Source organism: Lolium rigidum, chromosome 7, assembly GCF_022539505.1.
Source record: "Lolium rigidum isolate FL_2022 chromosome 7, APGP_CSIRO_Lrig_0.1, whole genome shotgun sequence".
Classification (NCBI taxonomy): domain Eukaryota; kingdom Viridiplantae; phylum Streptophyta; class Magnoliopsida; order Poales; family Poaceae; genus Lolium; species Lolium rigidum.
The window spans coordinates 341864891-341881405 of NC_061514.1; the positions used below are offsets into that span (position 1 = coordinate 341864891).

Here is a 16515-nt window from a genome sequence, read left to right on the forward strand (position 1 = left end):
CTACCCTTGCTTGTGCTGCCGTATCTCTTGCTCCACTTGTTCCTTCGACATTTGCCGTTGCTCGCTGCCGTAGGTCGTGGACTATTTTGCCTTGCAGCTCCTTCTCGGCGGTGTTGATACAAACGCCGTTCCCATGGCTTCAGCTCCCGCCACCGCCATGTTGTACAAAGCCTCCCTTGGATCTCCTGGAGGTGGCCTGGATGCAAGGATAAAGGCTTGTGTCGCCATATACCCAGCTTCTGGTGTCTTAGGGATAATATTCCCTCTTGTGTCTATCGACATAAAAGACATGTCGAGATTTTGAACCAGGTACTCTCTTTCTCCTTCGGTATGTGTTGCAATCTGGACCTTGCTCGTTCCGAGCTTCTCTATGGCTATCTCCCGAGGTTCCGGATTGTCGACTTAGCTCGCCCTCCGTCTTCTTGACGCGGAAGCTGCCTCCTTTCTTCTATTTAAAGCTTCGTCTCGTTTTTCCAGCTTCTCTTCCAGCTCCGGCGAGTCTATATTGATAAGCTTGCAGTTCTTGGATCGTAGCAGCTTGTCGTCATTGGCTCCGAACCATCTAAAGCTTTTGCAGCTCTATCCCAGGCTGTTTGTGGAAGTTGAACGCTGACGCGTGGTGTGGGCTCGACATATTTAGTGCCCATACCTCTCCTTAGATCTGAGGGATCGACATAGGGATTGCCCAAATCGTCGAAAGCCTCCGATGTTTCCTCTTGATCGCGGCTTGCATCTCCAATGGCAAAAACTTGATGATATTTTGGAGTTTTCACTTTGCTTGGTTCGGTGACACCATCATAGAGTTTGGTGAAGACCTTCCCAATAGAGGTGGATTTGTCGATGAAGTCGAAGCTATCAGCGTCGCTTGAATCATCGCTTATATAAGAGTCCGCCAATGATTCGAAGGACATGTCGCTGAAGATTCTGGCGAGTTTTTCACTTGCTCTGCTGTCGATGAAGCGTGGCGACGGAATCTCCTTATCGCTGGACTCGACGGATGATACTGAGTTTGAGAGATCAGAACCACCCGACGAAAATCCCGACGAGATCGGAACTTCGAGACGATACACTCCTTCTTTCTCAACGCGGAAATCGAATTTTCCAAACGTCATCTTCATTGGCTCCTCCAGATACGCATATGCATCCAAACGGGAGGGCGGGTGAGGAACAAAATCAACAAGACCAGTTTCGATCTGTTTACCTCTCGTCCATGATGTTGCTTGCTACTGATGAAGTCGACGATCTTGAACGTGCCATCGAGATCAGTTCCTTGTCGCCTCTAATTCCCACAGACGGCGCCAATTGACAAGGTATTAACTTGTCAATGCCTATGGATTGTAGGCTAGGGTTTAGTTGGAAGTAGATGGCAAGTAGATCTCGAAGGTTTCAGCCGAAAAGTACTCGGCGATTATGAAAACTAGGGTTTGTAGACAATGATTCGATGATCTCTGCGTCCCTCGACTCCCCCTTATATAGGAGGCGGAGCCGAGGGATTCGTGCTGTACAAGTTACAAAGTCCGGAACGGTTTCAAACTCATCCCGTAAGATTACAAATAAGACTTTCTATTACAACTCTAACTTTCCTTAATAACATCTTGGGCTTCCGAATCTCCTTATTCTTCGAGTAGTGGGCCTTCAATAAACCCCGGGTACTATCTTCGGCAGGCCCATTAGGGATGCCTATGTCAGTAAGTTCTACAAAGATCAGAAAATGATAGATAGGCTGATTTTTTCCCGCACTCTGCCCGACTAGCTCTTGGCACCACCATTATATTGTTTTCCTTTTAAATTAATATGAATGGAAGTCCAACGTACCGGCGAAAAGAGACTCATAGTCTTTCCACTCTTATCTTTGCATTTGCGGAAGAACACAATGTTTCTCTTTGTTGTTATGCTTGAATTGGTGAGGGTTCATCTAGGGTCCCAAACTTAATCTTTAGGCCATGCCATAAGTTGCACATGGTCCAAGCGCCCGACTCCAATCCAGCGGCCCAATCTTTGGTAGTCCTCCGACCTAGCTTTACCGATAAATCTAATACACGGCGCAAATTGCCCACCAAGTATAATCTTTAGACCCATGCCAGAAGCTGTAAGGGGTTCGTCTGTTATAGATGAAGGTGGGGGGGGGGGGGGGGTGGCATGTTGAATTTTAGATATGAATCTATTTTTTTATATGGATGACTCCCCCTGAATATCACTTTTGGCAACTTTGTAAGAGCAACACTAGAGAAGACAAATCAGAGCGCAAAGGTACAAAACATGGTGGTGCTAGCCAAAAGGCGGAAACACGAAGACGACACTGTCGTTAAGCGACATATAATTGTTCAGCTGTAGCAGCCCACATATTTTTGAAGTGGTGTAGACCTATTTCGTGTGAGAGAGATTTGAGATGTATAGAACCTTATAAATATATACCTAAATTATTTTGTACAAATTAACAACCAAGAGTCCAATTAGCCCACTCCATGTGATGAAACCATGCCAGTTAAGCTATATTCACCCGAAAAAAATAAGCAGTTGTTATATTGTAATGAAAGGGAGAACATACTGTGAGATTTTAGAGGTTTTACTTGTTTTTCTCTCGAGACATTGTATTTGTTCCTTTATACAGTAGAGGAGCCGTAATTTAAACTCACTGACTACTTTCATGCAAAAAAAGTTTTCTTGTCTCTCGCAAACTAATCATCTTTTTTTGGGCAGGCCTTTCTCCCGCGTGGGTAGCCTGCTCCAGCTTCTCATCTCTCCTGCTACTCAACAATGTATCTCTTTCGTGCTACTCCATGATATATCTCTCTCTCTTCTTACTTTTCCATGCGAGATGAGTGAGCCAACAAAAACTCCACCGCACCCCATCCATGTATTCTTCTCTAGCTCGTCGGTACGGGGCTTCTCCTTCCCGCTCCTTATCCGCTCTAATGGAGAGTTCAAGGAGCTCAATAACATGGATGAAGTCATGCTTGGAGTTTGAAAACGAAGATATTCCTAACGATGTCACACGCCGAAATACGGACCATGTCCCCGATCGTTTGGTTTGTCGTCGAAGTCCATCGAGCAAGATTCGTGGCTGGCAAGCCCAAATCAGAGAAGGGCGGTGCCGTAGTTGTTGAATTAGAGGTTATTGATTTCTGAGAATCTGGTATCGAAAAGGGTGTGTTATACATTGCAAGCGTGTATGGTGGTTCTTTTGTACCCATCCGCAACATGTTGTGAAAATCCTTGGCGTATGCTTCAATGGAATTTTTTTCATGTTACAAATATGTTTTGATCACGTATGTTGCACACATTCGGTTTCATGTTGTGTATGTCGCGTCACCTTTTTCAATATATTGTAGCAGAAATAGTGATTTGCATGCCTAGATTCTTTTGCTACATAAGCATATTTTACTTGTGGCTAGAAATTTGGAAGATTCTTAAGCAATGAAAAATTGTTGCAATGACGTTACAAGAGAACAATAAACGCTGCAAGAAGATGTTACAAGAAAAAAATTAAATGTTACAAGCATACTTTTTGGAGCGATTAGATGTAAGAGATCACGGCATGGAGAAAGTGGCTAATTCTCCAGCTGCAGCTGGGTGTCACTGGCCAAAATGTTGTTCCGACCCATAAGAGAGAGAGAGAGATTTTTTAGATAATAAACGGGCATTTTGAGACAAACACAAGAAGACGGAACGAACTTAGAAAGACTTGTAACATATACTCAAACAAAAAAAAACATGTAAATAAAGTAGTAATAATAAATACTTCATTTTGTCTTAAAATAATTTGCTCAATTTTTTTTATAGATATAGATATATCTATAACTAAAGTACAACAATATAGTAAATCTAAATAAAGTTAAGCAGGTTATTTTAGGACGCAGGTTTTCACTCTTAAAGGACGGCAAGTCGGTAACATATTCGGAGGACGGAAGAGTTTTAAATACAGTAGAGTAAATCATACCATAGTCCGGATCAAACTCTCGCAAGTCGATACAAAAGGCCCGAGAGGCGCAAGCAAGAAACAGTGTTGTTCTAATCGCCCGCCCCGAGGTTCGTCGTCCACAAGCCCCGACGCCAAATTCGGGGCGGCGCCGCCGCAAAACGCTCTGCCCCGATTCTAGTAGTCCGGAGCAACAAAGGCGTTGGACGGCAATGGTGCGGAAGTCGTCGAAGCGGAGGGGCGGCCCCGGGTGTGTCGCGCCCGCGCCGGAGCTCCACTGGAAGGCCATAAACCCTATCCCCACCCCCGCCGAGATCCCCGAGTGCTCCCGCGCCGCCGAGGCCCCCCTCGACGCCTTTGTGGACATAGTGGACGAGGAGCGCCTCGGGCTCGACGTCCCCGCCATCGCTGGTGTGGAGGAAGAAATTGTAAGAGCGCTGGCGGAGATGGGCATGGAGTTGACTGAGGAGGAGTTGCGCGCTAACGATCAGATGCAGGAGGACGAGGTGATGTGTCGTTTTCATGCTGTTCGATCAGTAGTCGATGGTAAACCATAATTGAGTAGCTTCACTCCATGAGTAGATTCTAAATAGATCACCGTAGTGAACTTTAAGATCTTTTCTGCTACTACTGATTTTGAGGGCCGATTGTGAGGACTGGAATTCACATTGTCTGAAGTAGCCGCCCCTATTTTCGGTTTATTTTTGCGCACCCACAGAAGAGAGATTGTATAGTTAAGCCATGCCTGCTGATTTATCATAGTACTTATTTTGCTGTTATCCTGTTTTTTAAATTGGATGTATGCTTTTTTTTTCCTCGAACACACACCAAAGTATGTGCCTGCGTTTTTGATACTGCGACTGCAATGATTTCTAATAATGAAATAAAGGCCGCATGCATCTATTCGATGCAGAGGCAGGGGTTTTTCTCCCCATTTCAAAAAAAAAGTGCCTGCGTTTAAATTGGACGTGTGGCGATCACTTCTTTACGTCTGATACAAACTAAACTTTAATGTCCAGATACTTGTCTTGGGAGCAATTTTTGGAGACAGTCTAGTCATGTTAAACAAAAAAGAAGGTCAACGGTCTTTCCAGGTATGACCATCACAATCAATTTTCTAGTCATATTATTGCTAGTAAGGGCAAGGTTTCAACCAATATGTTAATGTTGTTACACAGATTCATGTGCATATTGAGATCCCAGATGGTATAGATGTATCGGCAAGTCTCGACTATGGTACTGGAACATTAAATTATGGGGGAATATGTGATGGTGATGCCTCCGATAATCTTGTTTACAAGTTTAGAGTTGAGCATTTGCCTCCAATCCAGCTAACCTGCTACCTGCCTTCGTCATACCCGAGTCATCAACCTCCAATTTTCACCATCTCCACCGAATGGCTGGGCAAGGTGAAGATTTCGTCATTATGTCAAATGTTGGATATGATTTGGGAAGAGCAACAGGGCATGGAAGTAATATATCAGTGGGTTCAATGGCTCCAAAACTCTTGCCTTTCTCACCTAGGGTTTAGTGATGAGATAATTTTAAGCAAGGGTGATCTAACCTGTGATGAAGATGGTGAGGATAAGCGTGCTTGTCCAGATGATTCTGCACCTGATGTTATAATTCCAAGGATTATGAGATACAATGATGATAAGCGTCATGAAGCCTTCTTGCATGATATCCATGACTGCATGATTTGTTTCAGCGAGTGTGCTGGTAAGTCTTAGTTTTCTGTACAACTGTATGTAGTGTTATATACAGACTTATACTGTGGAATTTTTTAGCTGTGCTATACTGAAAAACGATTGGTGTGTGATGGCCTTGTGGTTGTACGACAAAGATCTGTTGTGGCCAGATATTACCAGTCTATGTTCATCTTAGTTCTCATTACCCAATGCATGAGCTAGATATTTACCACTCTATGTTCATATTGGACCCCATTATCCAATGCACAATCCTTACTTTTAGAGTTGACTAGATACTGCAACTGTAACAATGTTATATAGATGCCATATTAGAGGTTCTCATTCAGATGACAATCATTTTTCCCTTGCTCTGGCTAGAAATATGGTGCAATGAGGTATTCATGATGCTTGCCATATCCAACTTGGATATTCCATTTTTGTTAACCCTTAGTATCCCAAATAATTGTGCTTCTGATTCTAATTCAGTACTTCACTATATTTTCTAAAAAAAAAAATCATTACCTTACAGGTGTCGATTTCATCATACTTCCATGTCATCATTACTTTTGCCGGAAATGTATGCAAACATATTGCAAAATGCATGTCAAGGAAGGAACTGTATTGAAGTTGACCTGTCCTGATACAAAATGCGGAGGCGTCGTTTCTCCTAATATATTGAAAACACTGCTGGAGGAGAAAGAGTTCGAACGTTGGGAAGGATTGCTTCTTCAGAGAACTCTTGACGCCATGAATGATTTGGTTTATTGTCCAAGGTGCGAAACTGCTTGCTTGGAAGATGAATGTAATGATGCAGTGTGTCCGAGTTGTCTATTCAGTTTCTGCACACTTTGTACAAATCACCGTCATGTTGGGAAAGAATGTATGACTGCAGAGGAAAGAATTCGTATGTTGGAGGTAGGAGAACTTTATCTCACATATATTTTCCTTATTTTAGACATGGTAAATTATGGGGCTGTTTCTGTACTAACATATATCCACTAGCAAACAGAAAAAAGGAGAGTTCTGGAAAAGTAACACTATTTCTGGATCCAGTGGACAGCAGCGGAATTACGATGGCAATAGTGAATTACCTGATGCAGGCGGATATAAATTGCATCACGACATCTAATCATATTTAACATATCACTAGATAATGCTTAGAATATTGATATCAGGCCATTTGCTTCATGATCTCATCAGTCTATGGCCCAGGGTGGACAGATCATGTCCTGCAGTCGCTGAATGGCCGAGTGTGAACCTACCCTCATCCAACAGGGGATTTTTGTATCCAATAAATACTGCAAACAAATTAGCATTGCTTGCTAACACTAAGAGGGGCACTTGATGTTCTAATTGTAGGCTAACTTGATAGATATCTAAGCTACCAAATGCCAGCATTGTTTGTTGTTGTATACACATTGAATACCGATTCGCCATATAAGTTGCCTTTTGTAACTAGTAATAGATTTATGTGGTTCACTGCACTTTTGGGCTAGGTGTTTTATAGGAAAAATGCACATGTATTTTTCTTTATTTCTATACACATTTTCTGGCTAACTATGCTAGAGACAATTTTGTATTTTGACAAACTTTGGTAAAAATGAGGCCAACGTATATTCTTTCGGAGAAAAAAAAGATACATACATTGAGTCATTTTGATCTGTTATGTCCTTACTTCTATGTGTTTTAAATGGTTGACGTGAATACTAACTTTCCTTTGGTGCAGGAACGGCTAAAATCTAGGAAACTACAGAGCGATCAGAAAAAGATAGATGAAGCACGCAGCCTCCAGACAATTATGAGAGATGCAAAACAGTGCCCAAGATGCAAGATCGCTATATCTAAGATAGAGGGATGCAATAAGATGGCATGTACGAACTGCGGGCATTACTTCTGCTACCAATGTAACTCTGAAATTTCTGGATATGATCATTTCAGTTACAGGTGAGTTCTCTTCTAGTGATATATATTTTTTTCATTGCCATAGATTTTACTTGACAAAAACAATCGTGCTGTTGTGTTCCAGATCGGGTGCATGCCAACTTTTTCCTCGGGAGGAAATCGATAGATGGGAAGCGCAAATGAATCCAGGGAGAAGGAGGGTTCAACACCAAGTGGATGATCCAGTTCCAGCACCTGCCCCAGTGCCCGAAGTACGATATTATTACCCTTGTCCTACGTGTGGCAAACAACGTGCAAAGGTAACATGAACTTCTTTTTTTTGCGTTCCATAAAGACATCTTAGACAACAACCATAATAATAGTTAATGCGAATGGTGCAGTGTCCCCTACCTTTGTTTTTGAAACCGCCAGCTGCCTCTCTTTTGTATCGAAAAACCAAACAAGTGATGTTTCTTATACAACTATTTGTGATCAGTTCATTATTTATAAAATAGATGTTGCCATTAGGACTTTTACTCCTTTGCTTTGTGCTTACCTGCAGGTACGATGGTTAAATGATTTAATCTGTTTATTCCAAGCTTGATTATATATAATTTGGTCACTCGTGACTCTGATATAACTTCAACAAATAAATTATTTCTTGGTGTAGTTTAATGTTAAAGTAAATCAGCGGCTGATCTCCAAGCCATGATTGCTTGTTAGCTTGAGCCATCCAATGTAGGAGTAACCACAGCCTGCATGCTCCGATGAATTCTTAACCCCTTGAAGCTGTGGTTCTTATTTTTTCTTTTCACATTGCACAACACAAATGCTTCATGTATACACTTTGATCGCAGATTGGAAACAATAACCACATCAGGTGTTCGTCATGCCGCACACACTTTTGTGCATTGTGTCGGAAGACTGTAGATAAAACTTCACGGCATTTTGGTCCCAGGGGATGCAAGCAGCATACTGCAGATCAATGAGACTGTCTGCCATATGTGCATCACTTCAACAACAGAGCAATGAAAAGAGAGCGGAATGAGAGACTGCCTGCCATACCGTGATTTCTCTCTCTTTTCCGTTCGCTCCTGCACGTAGTTATGCTGCAGGGTGTTCTATGCACATTTTCCCCCTCTTCTAACCAATGAAAAGCCAACATTTGCTGGATCTTCCTTTTTAAATGTATTACTGGTGGTTTGCATATATAGTTATATACCCATCTCAGCACACAGCTCTCTCGGAGTACTTGCTTGGAATACCTAGAAATTAGTCTCCAATATAGCCTGCTACCAATCATCATTGAATCGGATTGCTCCAGATTAGTGGTGGCGGTCTGTGATAGGGCTCAAGATCGTTCAGCCTATATGCACTTCATTTATTTCTGAGATTAAGTTAATGATTTTTAGTAATCATGTTTGCAAAATTGTATTAGTAGATCGAGGGAAAGCGAGGGTTAGCCACTGTCTTGCAAATTGGACAAGGAAAGAGAGTAGAACGATGGTGTGGTTTGGCTCAGGACCTGATGTTGTCCTTCGGGAGCTGTTGGCTGAATCTGTTTTAATTCCTGCTGCCTAATAAAGATCTGATTTTGCCTAAAAAACAACAACAACAGATCAACCGACAAGTACCAAGATAGGATATTAGAAAGCACAATTGCCGTAAAATCAATCTGACAATAAGTATCGTGGTTTTAGTTTTTTTCGAGGATGATCGTGGTTTTAGTTCAAATCTGATCCATAATAAATGTCATAGTTTTAGTTCAAATTTGACCATACACATCGCATAGTTCATTCAGGGGTACAGTAAAAGGAGTACCACTCCATCGCATAGTTTTGGTGAGATTGAAGGAAAGGAGCTTGTGGTAGTAAAAGCGGGGGCCTAGTTTTTTCTTTGTAAGAAGATCCACACAGCATCTAAGACCATGCACATTTCATATCCACATAGTATCTAAGATCACGCACATTTCATATCCACATCTATCGATCTATTTTATATATTAAGGACAGAGAAAATGGCAGCCTCCTAGCATAGTTACCGTAGAGGGATTAATTTTAGCCAATAGAAATTCATCACGTCAGTTGGATGAAATAAAGAGCATCTCTCAGCTCCACCGCACATGCACGGTAGTGACTATTTTTGACCAATCACCTTGCGACACGCGTCGGTAGTTTTCTATAATAATTAGTGTTGAACAGTAATTGTTTTTCCAAAATTTTCCAGACGTAAATCATTAGCTCCAACAATAATTACCGACCTGTAGTTATTAAACAGTCGACACTAAAAGTATTTTTCGCATGTAATTATTCAACGGTAATTTTCCAACATCGTGTAATTCTTCAGCGGCAATTTCTCATCAGCAGCTTACATCACAATGAACAATAATTTCCCCTTTGAATTATTTTGCCAAAAAAATCCGATGAAAATCTTTAACGCCAACGGTAATTCCAACAGTAACTCTACAACCATGTGTAAGTTTTCGGCAGTATTTTCCCGGCAATAGTCGGTAAGCTTCGACAATATTTTTTCGACGGAAACATTAAACTTTAGTAGTAATTTCTAGTCGGTAATTATTCATCGCTAATTTTCCAACGTCGGATAATTCTCTGGTGGTAATTTCTTAGCAGCAACCCTGTACCTTGCTGACTAGTAATTTTTTGTTTGTATTTATTTTCCCAGTAATTTTTCCAATGCAGATCTTTAACTCTAACTGGCACGACGTGTCGCGCGACGTGACATCGCGTAAACCTTCCTAGTCTATATATTAAGGACAAAGTAAATGAGGCTCTCACGGTGTTCCACCCCAAGTTATTGTAGATCATGTATTGCCTTAGCCACGAGAATCTAGAGACGCAAGTACCGATCCTTTTATACATGCTAAGGTGCATGTCTGTGGGCTTGTTGTCCTGGGTGAAGGTCGTCAACTCGTTGTCAGCCAAGGAACCCCTCTTCCTCTTACCTGCGTGCACCTTTTCAGGGGCGTCAACATGCTCCTCAGGGAGGGCATCTAGGAGACTCTTGCGTATCAACATCCTCAGCTGAAGGCACTACTAGGCGTGCCTATCTCGAATGCAAAGATTGTTTGCATCTCATCGTAGTTTATAATACGAGCTCAGGAACTCGGCATCCTTGAGGTAATCCTACCACTGAAACAGAGTATGTTAGTTGTGCATGTTACAAATGATCGAAGTTAGCGAGGAGAATATTGTGCCTACCGAGATGTAACTGTGGTAGTGGTCAACCTCTAGGAGGATGGTTTTGGTCCCCTTGCACCATTGAGCACCGCCAAGATTGTGGAGCATACTAATGATGAGCCATCGCACCCTCCACTTTCGCAGGTGATTGTACACCTGTGTGGAGCTAACATCAGCACCGTAGTGCTCCATGAGGGATTTGGCCACGAGGTGGACTTCCTTGAAGAATTTATCAGTGATCAACGCGCACATCTTCACGAGAACAAAGCTGAACATGTAGGGGAGCCATTTCATGATCCTCTTCTGTGTAGCCCTCATGGCCATATCCGCATCAGTGCGGTTCTTAGCCTTCGTGTTCCTTGTAGTGGCCAACCTTGCCGCTAGCTTTGTCCCACCTAGGCCTAAAGGGAAGCCACTAGTCCGTCGGCGAGCGTGCACATCAGTAGCCGACACCTCACACTCATCAAAGTGTTGTGAATCTAGGACCTGCAAGGGGATATGCGACTCCCCCACATAGACACGGTGCCTGGCTAAAGTCATCACAAAAAAGGGTTCTACATAGTAACCGCATTTCACATGAACAAAACGCACAGATCATATCCTACCGGATGGCAGGGCAGAGTTGGAAGAACCATAATTGCAGTGCACAAAAGCAGAGTCCTGATCAAACTCTAGCAAAGTCCATCGCGAGCACGAAGCTAAAGGTCCCAGAGGCCCAAGCACGAAACATGTTCTAATCGCCCGCCCCGAGGTTCGTCGTGCCTGTCTGTCTAGCCGCCGGTACCGCCTCAAGCCCCGACGAAACTCCGAGCCGCGCCGCGCCGCCGCAAAACGCCCTGCCCCGATCCTAGCAGTCGGTAGTCCCCAAGGCGTCGGGCTGCAATGCCGCGGAAGTCGTGGAAGCCGAGGGGCGGCCCCGGACGCGTCGCGCCCGCGCTGGAGCTCCAGTCGAAGGCCCTGGACCCTAACCCCATCCCCGCCGAGGTCCCCGAGTGCTCCCGCGCCGCCGAGGTCCCGGACGACGGTGCCTCCGTGGTAGTGGAGGTGGGCCGCCTCCGCCTCGACTCCCCCGTCGCCGCTGCTGAGGATGTTCTGGCGGAGGATGGAATTGTGGGGGAGCTGGTGGGGTTTGGCGGGGTGGAGACGGAGTTGAGTGAGCAGGAGCTGCGGGCTAACCATCAGATGCAGGAGGACGAGGTGATGCATCGTTTTCTCCCTCTCTTTCAGACTCGGGGGTGTTCTTGCTGTTCGGTATAGCATAATTGAGTAGCTTCACTGCCTCATTAAAAGAAAGTCTAGATTCTCTAATAGATCACCGTAGTAAAGCCATCTGATTTTCATCCTGCTGCGTTGCCTGCTGATTTTTGAGGGCCAATTGTGAAAACTGGAATTATTTTTCCATGTCAAGCCAGATAAGAGAAAAGATATCCTATTCTTAAGTCATGCCTCCTTTTGAGCTAATATATGTGGTTTTGGGTATAATGGTTTGTGGCATTCATAAGAAAGGAACAGCATAAAAATATCATGCCGAGACACTCAATGGCTGATGAAAGAGATGTTCTTATTATGTTGTTATTATATTGTTTTTAAATTGGGCATATGGTGATCACTTCTTTTTGTCTGATACAAACTGAACTTCATGCTCAGATATTTGCCTTGGAAGCAATTTTTGGAGACAGTCTAGTCATTTTGAACAAAACAGAAGGTCGACGGTCTTTCCAAGTATGTCCATCAGTATCAATTTCCAGGCCACATTCTTGCTTGTAAGGGCAAGGGTTTAACATGTTATTGTTGTTACAGATTCATGTGCATATTGAAATCCCAGATGGTATAGATGTGTCGGCAAGGCTCAACTATGGTACTGGAACATTAAATTATGGGGGAATATCTGATGCTGATGCCTCTGATAATCTTATTTACAAGTTTAGAGTTGAGCATTTGCCTCCAATCCTGCTAACATGCTACCTGCCTCCATCATACCCGAGTCATCAAGCTCCCCTTTTCACTATATCCACCGAATGGCTGGACAAAGTGAAGATTTCGTCATTATGTCAAATGCTGGATATGATTTGGGAAGGGCAACAGGGCATGGAAGTAATATACCAGTGGGTTCAATGGCTCCAAAACTTTTCCCTTTCTCACCTAGGGTTCAGTGATGAGATAATTTTAAGCAAGGGTGATCTAACCTGTGATGAAGATGGTGAGGATAAGCGTGCTTGTCTAGATGATTCTGCACCGGATGTTATAATTCCAAGGATTATGAGATACAATGATGATAAGCGTCATGAAGCCTTCTTACAAGATATCCATGACTGTATGATTTGTTTCAGCGAGTGTGCTGGTAAGTCTTACTTTTCTGAGGAGCTGCTTGTAGTGTTATATACAGACTTGCACTTTAGAAGTCTTGAGCTGTGTTATACACTTATACTTAACAATGATTGGTGTGTGCTGGCCTTGTTGCTGTACGGCATAGACCTATTTTGGCTAGATATTACCACTCTACGTTCAGTTTAGTCCCCATTACCCAATGCACGATCCTTATTTTTAGAGTTGACTAGATACTACATCTAAAACATTATTGTATAGATGCCACATTAGATGTTCTCATTTAGATGACAATTTGTTTTTCCGGAACTGTGTATTTCTTTGTAAAACACTAGAAATATAGTGCAGTTAGGTATTTTATTATTTTCATGTCCAACTTGGGTATTTTCCATTTTTGTTAACCCTTGGTAGTTGGTATATCTCAGTTAATGTTGCTTCTAACTCTAATTAATTTTACTTTGCTATATTTTGTAAATTCATTACTACACAGGCATCGATTTCATCATACTTCCATGCCATCATTTCTTTTGCCGGAAATGCATGCGAACATATTGCAAAATTCATGTGAAGGAAGGATCGGTATTGAAGTTGAAGTGTCCTGATACAAAATGTGAAGGTGTTGTTTCTCCTAATGTATTGAAAACGCTTCTGGCGGAGGATGAGTTTGAACGTTGGGAAAAATTGCTTCTTCAGAGAACTCTTGACGCCATGAACGATTTAGTTTATTGTCCAAGGTGCGAAGCTGCTTGCTTGGAGGATGAAAGTAATGATGCAGTGTGTCCAAGCTGTCTATTCAGCTTCTGCACACTTTGTAAATCTCACCGTCATGTGGGAAAACAATGTATGACTGCAGAGGAAAGAATTCGCGTCTTGGAGGTAGGAGGACTCTATCTCACATATTATTGGCTTATCTTGGATATTGTTAAACTTTGGTCCTTTTTCAGTACTACTCCTAATATCCAAGAAAACGAGAATTCTAAAAAAGCGACACTATCTTTGGAACAGCAGAATTGTGATGGCAATTGTGAATTACCTGAAGACGCGTAGAAATTGTAACTTACACTAATCACGTCATTAGATAATATTATACTCCCTCGTTCACTATTATAAGATGTTTTAGATTTTGCAATGTGAACTAGATACGGACCAAAATGAGCGAACCTATACACTTAATCGCCTCTAGATACATGCATTTTTGAAAAAAACTAAAACATCTTGTAATAATGAATGGATGGAGTTGAATGTTTCTACAAGGTTATTTGTCTCATGGTCTCATCAACCTCTAGCCCAGGGTAAACAGATCATGTCCTGCAGTCCATGAGTGGTCGATTGTGTCATCCAACAGGGGATTTTTGTATCCAATAAATAATATAAACACATTAATAGCATTACTTGCTAACTCTAAAAGGGGCACTTGATGTTCTACTTGCGGCTATCTTGATAGGTATCTAAGCTGCAAAATGCAAGCATTGTTGATTGTTGTATACATTGAATACCAATTCTCCATATTAGTTGCCTTTTGTAACTTATAGTTTTATGTGGTTCACTGCACTTTATGGCTAGGTGTTATATAACATAGATGCACATGTATTTTTCTTTCTTTCTATTTACATTTGCTGGATGACTATGATAAAGAGGGTTTTGCATTTTGACCAACTTTGGTAAAAATGAGGTCAAAATGTATTCTTTCTGGAGAAAATATTATACATATCTGGCATCATTTTGATCTGTCATGTCCTTAGTTGAATGATTAATTGTGAATACTAAATTTCTTTTTGTTTGGTACAGGAACGGCTAAAATCTAGGCAACTAGACAGCGATCAGAATCAGTTAGAAGAAGTACGCAACCTCCAGGCAATTATGAGGGATGCAAAACAGTGCCCACGATGCAAGATCGCTATATCTAAGATATCAGGATGCAATAAGATGACCTGTTCGAACTGCGGGCATTACTTCTGCTACCAATGTAACTTTGCAATTGTTGGATATGATCATTTCAGGTGAGTTCTCCTCTAATGATATTTAATCTTTTTTTTCTCATTTTCATAGCTGTGCCTTGACAAAAAAAAATCATGTTGTTGCGTTCAGACCGGGTGCATGTGATCTTTTTTCTCGGGAGGAAATGAATAGATGGGAAGAACAAATGAATCCAGAGAGAAGGGCGGGTGCTCCAGCTCCAGCTCCTGCCCCATTGGCTGAAGGACGATATCGTCACCCTTGTCCTACATGTGGCAAACCATGTCCAAAGGTAACATGAAGTAGTTTTTTTATAAAGATATATCTTAGACAAGCAACCATAATTTTTAATGAGAAAATGGTGCAGTTGCTTACCTTTTTGTTCTCAAAGCTGCCAGTTGCATCTCTTTTGCATCGACATATCGAACAATTGTTGTTTCTTAATTCTTATAAAACTATTCGTGGTCAGTTCATTTTTTGTAAAAATATGTTGCCATTAGGACATTTTACTCCCTTGCTTGTGCTTTTACCTGTAGGTATGATGATTTAATTGTTGCCATTCAAACTGTTTATTCCAAGTTCAGTTACATATAAGTACTCCCTCCGTCCCATCAAAAGTGTCTTAACTTTGTCAAAATTTGGATGTATCTACCTACTAGATAGTGTCTACATACATCTAAGTTTTAACAAAGTTGAGATACTTTTGGTGGGACGAAGGGAGTATATAACTTTGTCCACTCACGGCTATGATATAACTTGGACAACGAAATTGTTTGTTGGCATAGAGTAAATTGTTTGTTGTCAAAATTACTTGCTGAGCCTGCATGCTCAGAGTGAATTCTTAACTGCTTGAAGTTGTGGTTCTTATTGTTTCTTTTCACATTGTACAGCACAAATGCCTCATGATTTGTATTTACTTTGGTTGCAGATTGGAAATAATAACCACATCTCGTGTACGTCATGCCATACACAGTTCTGTGCATTGTGTCGGAAGACTGTCCAGAGAACTTCACAACATTTTGGTCCCAGGGGTTGCAAACAACATACTGCAGATCCCGACTGACACTGCCATATGATACATGCCAGAGGCTGGTATAACCCCTTTTTCGGGGGGAAAAACTGGCATGTATGCCAGTATGGGCAGAACCTCTTCTAATGATCTGCATATATTCAGGATACGGCCTTGGCATTTCCTGCATTCTGCAGGGAGCTTGATTTTCAAGTCCCCAGCTTCTTGTATCGTACTAGTGAAGATCAACCGAGAAGTACTATCTGTACCGAGAGGAATTATATCAAGAATGTCAATTTCTTGTTACTTGTCAGGTTTTCCGTTGCATTGTTTGCTCCCTCTCTTGTGATTTCTGTATGCCTCATTGTTTCTTGTTGGGCTATACCCATCGCCGGCCACTTACGTCGGCTTATTTTGTGGTAAGCCTGAGTCCAGAGGTGCTCCCCATCACGGCATCTGTCTCCTGTCATCCCCTCTATTGGATTGAGGGTGATTTCAGGGGATTTTATACCCGCTTGCAATCGCTCTGAACCAGGGTCC

The 16515-nt window shown here is 42.2% G+C and overlaps 2 protein-coding genes across 2 annotated transcripts; both read left to right on the forward strand.

The window, feature by feature from the left end:
- Positions 1-4131: 4131 nt before the first annotated feature.
- On the forward strand, positions 4132-8700 carry LOC124676289 (E3 ubiquitin-protein ligase RNF14-like). Its single transcript, XM_047212373.1, has 7 exons — positions 4132-4425; positions 4939-5013; positions 5098-5638; positions 6137-6522; positions 7334-7551; positions 7634-7808; positions 8346-8700. Exons 1-7 carry the CDS (start codon positions 4132-4134, stop codon positions 8475-8477), a joined length of 1821 nt encoding a protein of 606 aa, XP_047068329.1. The 3' UTR covers positions 8478-8700.
- Positions 8701-11567: 2867 nt separating this feature from the next.
- On the forward strand, positions 11568-16288 carry LOC124676290 (E3 ubiquitin-protein ligase RNF14-like). Its single transcript, XM_047212374.1, has 7 exons — positions 11568-11882; positions 12333-12407; positions 12486-13026; positions 13501-13886; positions 14799-15010; positions 15099-15258; positions 15895-16288. Exons 1-7 carry the CDS (start codon positions 11568-11570, stop codon positions 16027-16029), a joined length of 1824 nt encoding a protein of 607 aa, XP_047068330.1. The 3' UTR covers positions 16030-16288.
- Positions 16289-16515: the final 227 nt, after the last annotated feature.

What these genes read in the sequence shown, in the direction of transcription:
- LOC124676289 (XM_047212373.1), top strand. Translation starts at nt 4,132, where the DNA reads ATGGTGCGGAAGTCGTCGAAGCGGAGGGGCGGCCCCGGGTGTGTCGCG. An exon ending in AAGGTCAACGGTCTTTCCAG is followed by an intron (nt 5,014 to 5,097) that starts GTATGACCATCA and finishes GTTGTTACACAG; the next exon opens with ATTCATGTGCATATTGAGAT. An exon ending in AAAGAATTCGTATGTTGGAG is followed by an intron (nt 6,523 to 7,333) that starts GTAGGAGAACTT and finishes CCTTTGGTGCAG; the next exon opens with GAACGGCTAAAATCTAGGAA.
- LOC124676290 (XM_047212374.1), top strand. Translation starts at nt 11,568, where the DNA reads ATGCCGCGGAAGTCGTGGAAGCCGAGGGGCGGCCCCGGACGCGTCGCG. An exon ending in AAGGTCGACGGTCTTTCCAA is followed by an intron (nt 12,408 to 12,485) that starts GTATGTCCATCA and finishes TTGTTGTTACAG; the next exon opens with ATTCATGTGCATATTGAAAT. An exon ending in TTGTTTCAGCGAGTGTGCTG is followed by an intron (nt 13,027 to 13,500) that starts GTAAGTCTTACT and finishes ATTACTACACAG; the next exon opens with GCATCGATTTCATCATACTT.